At 41.1% G+C, this 4742-nt stretch overlaps 1 protein-coding gene across 1 annotated transcript; it reads left to right on the plus strand.

Annotated features, from left to right (window-relative positions):
- The first annotated feature begins 351 nt into the window (after positions 1-351).
- LOC138080043 (olfactory receptor 2A2-like) lies at positions 352-1284 on the plus strand. The gene has a single exon (XM_068972920.1). The coding sequence runs from the start codon at positions 352-354 to the stop codon at positions 1282-1284; it is 933 nt and encodes a 310-aa protein (XP_068829021.1).
- Positions 1285-4742: the final 3458 nt, after the last annotated feature.

Genomic DNA, 4742 nt, shown 5'->3' on the forward strand with positions numbered 1-4742 from the left:
TAAGCCAAAAATGAATAAAAATTAGTGAAACCTATATACTATATACTACTTATCTGTAATAGCAACCCACTCCAGTATTCATGCCTGGAAAATCTCGTGGACTGAGGAGCCTGTGGGGCTACAGTCCATGGGGTTGCAAAGAGTCGGACATGACTGAGCAACTTCACTTTCACTTTCACAATAAAAAGTAAGAAACAAAAAGGCAAAGAAATTTTGAAGAAAAAAACTCAGGGAGGTAGGGACAACACAAGCGTCCTCTGAATTCACTTCACATAAATAACTCCTATTTTCATTGCTATCCAATCCTGACTTTCCTATCATACTTCAGGCCTTTGCAGACTGTCACTGGCAATGGAGGGCAACCAATCACAGATCACAGAATTCATCCTGGTGGGATTCCAGCTCAGCAAAAACATGGAATTGCTCCTCTTTGGTATCTTCTCCCTGTTATATATCTGCAACCTGCTGGCAAATGGCGTGATCTTGGGACTCATTTGCCTTGACCCCAGACTGCACTCCCCCATGTATTTCTTCCTTTCCCACCTGGCCATCATCGACATATCCTTTCCTTCCAGCAATTTGCCCACCTTGCTGGAAAACCTAGTGAAACACACAAAAAACATCTCCTTTGACCCTTGCACTGTGCAGATGCTTTTCAATTTGACTTTTGGATCTATAGAGTGCCTCATTTTGTTGGCGATGTCCTATGACAGGTATGTGGCGATCTGCCATCCCCTCCAGTACACGGTCATCATGAACTGGAGAGTGTGCTCCATCCTGGCCATTGCTTGCTGGGTGTGTGGATTTGCCCTGGCCCTGGTCCAAGTAATTCTCTTGTTAAGATTACCCTTCTGTGGCCCCCAGAAGGTGAACCACTTCCTCTGTGACATTCGCTCTGTCCTCAAATTGGCCTGTGGTGACATCTGGATCAATGAGATGTTCCTCTTTGCTGATGGCGTTCTTATCTTAGTTGGGCCTCTTGCCCTGATGTTGGTCTCCTATATGCATATTCTCTGGGCCATCCTGAAGATCCAGTCAAAGGAGGGCCGCAAGAAAGCCTTCTCCACCTGCTCCTCCCACCTCTGTGTGGTTGGGTTCTACTTTGGCTTAGCCATGATCGTTTACATGGTTCCCGACAACAGTCAACAAGAAGAACACCTGAAGATCCTTTTCCTGTTTTATGCTCTTTTCAACCCGTTGCTGAACCCTCTTGTCTACAGTGTACGGAATGCTCAAGTGAAGGCTGCCTTCCACAGAGTATTGCAGAAAAGGAGGACCGTGTGAAGGAGGGCCCAGTTTTGGTTCAGTGCTTTCTTTTCCCTTCAGAGATGTGATTGCTGGTGCAAAATTCCTCAGAAAGAGACATGATTTAATGATGAGCATTACTCCAGAGTAGATCAGCATGATGGAAGAATAGGAATCCCTAAGCCTCCATTCCTCCATGGAGGCAAAAACATATAGACCTAATTTCCTTTGTGAAAATACCAGAAGTTGGATAAAAGAGTGCTGTATCCCAGAAAAGCACATTGCCGAGAAGAGATACAATAAGTGTTGAGGTGAATTTATGGTACTGTGTCCTCCATACTTACTTCCCTTCCTTGGCAATGTGTCAGGAATAGGAGAAAATCTCCACCTCCCAGATGTCTCTCAAGGGGGAAAAAGAAGAATGGATCATTCAGATCATTCAGATCTGAGAGTTTGTTAGTTGTCTTGCCTCTGAAGCACTGATGGAAGCAGCAGTTTGGAGTCCTGGTTAGGATCCCTGAGAAAACCTGCAAGGAGCAAAACTTTTTAAAGATATAGAGATACTTTGGATTTTCAAAATTCTCGGAGATGTGCACTGGTATCTCATTCTTGTCTTAACGTAAAATTTCTTGTTAATGTGTGATGTTGAGTTTCTTTGCAGTTGCTTCCTGGCCATCTGTATATCTTCTTTGATGAGCTGTCTGTTTAGGGCAGCAGAGGATGTGATGATGGTTAGATAGCATTACCGACTCAGTGGACATGAATTTGAACAAATTCCTGGATGTAGTGAAAGTCAGAGGAATCTGGCATGCTCCGTCCATGGAGTGGCAGATTTGGACATGACATAGCAAATGAATAAAGCACCAACAACTCTTTACATCTTTTGCCCATTTTTATGTAATGAATTTTATTTTTAAAGAAATTTTTGATCACAGCAAAATTCAGTGGAAGGGACAGAAATGCCCTATACACCCCCTACCTCCCCACATGTATAACTCCCCCATCACCAACAACCCTCCTTAGAGTGGCATGTTTGTTATATTCATGCACCTATATTAACAGATCATCATCACCCAAAGTCTATAGTGTACATGCGAATTCACTCATGATGTTGTATATTCTGCGTTTTGGACAAGTGTTTAATTATGTGTATCCACATTATGTTATCATACTCAACATTTTCAGTGCCCTAAAAATCACCTCTTCCTTCCTCCCTTCAGTTCTAATCCCTGAAAACCACTGATCTCTTAATTGCTTCCACAGTTTTGGCTTTTCCAGATATTTGGGGAGGAATTGTAGAGCATGTATATGTCAAGTAGTTTTCCACAGTGGCTCTGCTCACCCAGTCGAATGCCTCTAAGTTTCCTTTTTTTTTTTCTTTGCTTGATAGTTCATTTCCGAACTCTCTTCCATCATCTGGACGCACCACAGTTTATCCACTTGCCAACTGAAGCGCACTTTGATGGCTTCCAAGTTTAGGCAATTATGAACAAAGCTGCTTTAAACATCTCTGTGCAGGTTTTTGTGTAGACACATGTTTTCAAATCCTTTGCATACATAGCAACTACTGCATTTGGTAGATTGTATAGTAAGAGTAGGTTTAGTTTTTTTTTTTTAAAACTATGAAATAGCCTTTCAATGTGACTGTATCATTTGACATAAATGAAAATGAATTCCACTTCAGAAGTCTGTGAAAGTTCTTATTGATCCACATCATTATCCATGGTGTTGTCAGTGCTCTGGAGTCTAGCCATTCCACTAGGTGTATAGTGATAATTCATTGCTGTCTTCATTTACTTCCCTCGTGATAGAGATATGGAGCATCTTTTCATGTGCTCATTTGCAATCTGTATTATTTTTTTTTTCAGTAACTGATTTTTCATTTTTAAAATTTATTTCTAAATTAAAGACTGTTTTTCTTTTTTTAATTTTAGAGTTGAAGGAAAATTGCTTTACAGTGTTGAATAAACATTGTAAACATGCTGCCATACAACATGAGTCAGCCACAAGTATACATAAGCCCCCTCCTTATTGAACCTCCGTTCCCCTCTGCTGCCCCATTCCGTCCCTCCAGGCTGCTGCAGAGCAGGCTGAGTCCAAGTGTTATAGAGCAGCTTTATGCTCACGATCGATGTGAACACGGTCATGTGTGTGTCTCAGCGCTACTTCCTCATTTCACCCCACCCTCTCCTTTCCCCACTGTGTCCACAACCCTTTTCTCTGTGTCTGCTTCTCTGTTCCTGCCCTGAAAATAGGTTCATCAGTACCATTCTTCTAAATTATATATAGCTATATAAATATGGTAATATACAATATTTGTTTTTCTCTCTCTGACTTTCTTCACTCTGTATAACAGAGTCTAGGTTTATCCACCTCAGTTTCAGTTCAGTTGCTCAGTCATGTCCGACTCTTTGCGACCCCATGAATTGCAGCACGCCTGGCCTCCCTGTCCATTACCAACTCCCTGAGTTCACTCAGACTCACGTCCATCGTGTCAGTGATGCCATCTCATCCTCTGTCATCCCCTTCTCCTCCTGCCCCCAGTCCCTTCCAGCATCAGAGTCTTTTCCAATGAGTCAACTCTTCGCATGAGGTGGCCTTATGATTATACAGCAGAAGTGAGAAATAGATTTAAGGGACTACCTCAGTTTAGCTGACTCAAATTCATTCTTTAATATGGCTGCATAATATTCCATTGTATGTAAGTAGTCTATCTTCCTTATCCATTTATCTGTCAGTGGACATCTAGATTTCTTCAGTGTCCTGGCTTTTGTAAATAGGGCTGCAATGATCATTGGGGTACCAGTGTCTTTTTGCTTAGAGTATATGCCCAGTACTGGGATTGCTTGGTCATATGGTAGTTTTATTCCTAGTTTTTAAAGGAATTTCCATCCTGTTCTCCATAGTGGCTGTATCAATTTACATTCCAACCAGTAGTGTAGGAGGATTCCCTTTTCTCCACATCCTCTCCAGCATTTTTTGCTTGTAGATTTTTTGATGATAGCCATTCTGACCAGTATGAGGTGATACATCATTGGAGTTTTGATCTGCATTTCTCTAATAATGAGTGATGCTGTGCGTGTTTTCATGTGTTTAATGGCCATTGGTACGTCTTCTTTAGAGAAATGTTTAGGTCTTGTGCTCATGTTTTGACTGGGTTGTTTGTTTTTCTGATATTGAGCATGAGCTGCTTGTATATTTTGAAGATGAATCCTTCATTTGCTATTATTTCTCCCATTCTGAGGGTTATCTTTTCATCTTGTTAATAGTTTCCTTTGCTATGCAAAAGCTTTTAAGTTTAATTATGTTGCATTTATTTATTTTGCTTTTATTTCCATACTCCAGGAAGTGGGTCAAAGAATGTCTTACTGCAGTTTATATCAAAGAATGTTCTGCCTATGTTTTCCTCTAAGAGTTTTATAGCTTCTGGCCTTTCATTTAGGTCTTTAATCCATTCTGAGTTCATTTTTGTGTATGGTGTCAGGGAGTGTTCTAAT

This window comes from Capricornis sumatraensis, chromosome 5, assembly GCF_032405125.1.
Source record: "Capricornis sumatraensis isolate serow.1 chromosome 5, serow.2, whole genome shotgun sequence".
Classification (NCBI taxonomy): domain Eukaryota; kingdom Metazoa; phylum Chordata; class Mammalia; order Artiodactyla; family Bovidae; genus Capricornis; species Capricornis sumatraensis.

Bases quoted from the DNA above. Each gene is read 5' to 3' on its own strand.
- LOC138080043 (XM_068972920.1), top strand. From the start codon at position 352: ATGGAGGGCAACCAATCACAGATCACAGAATTCATCCTGGTGGGATTC.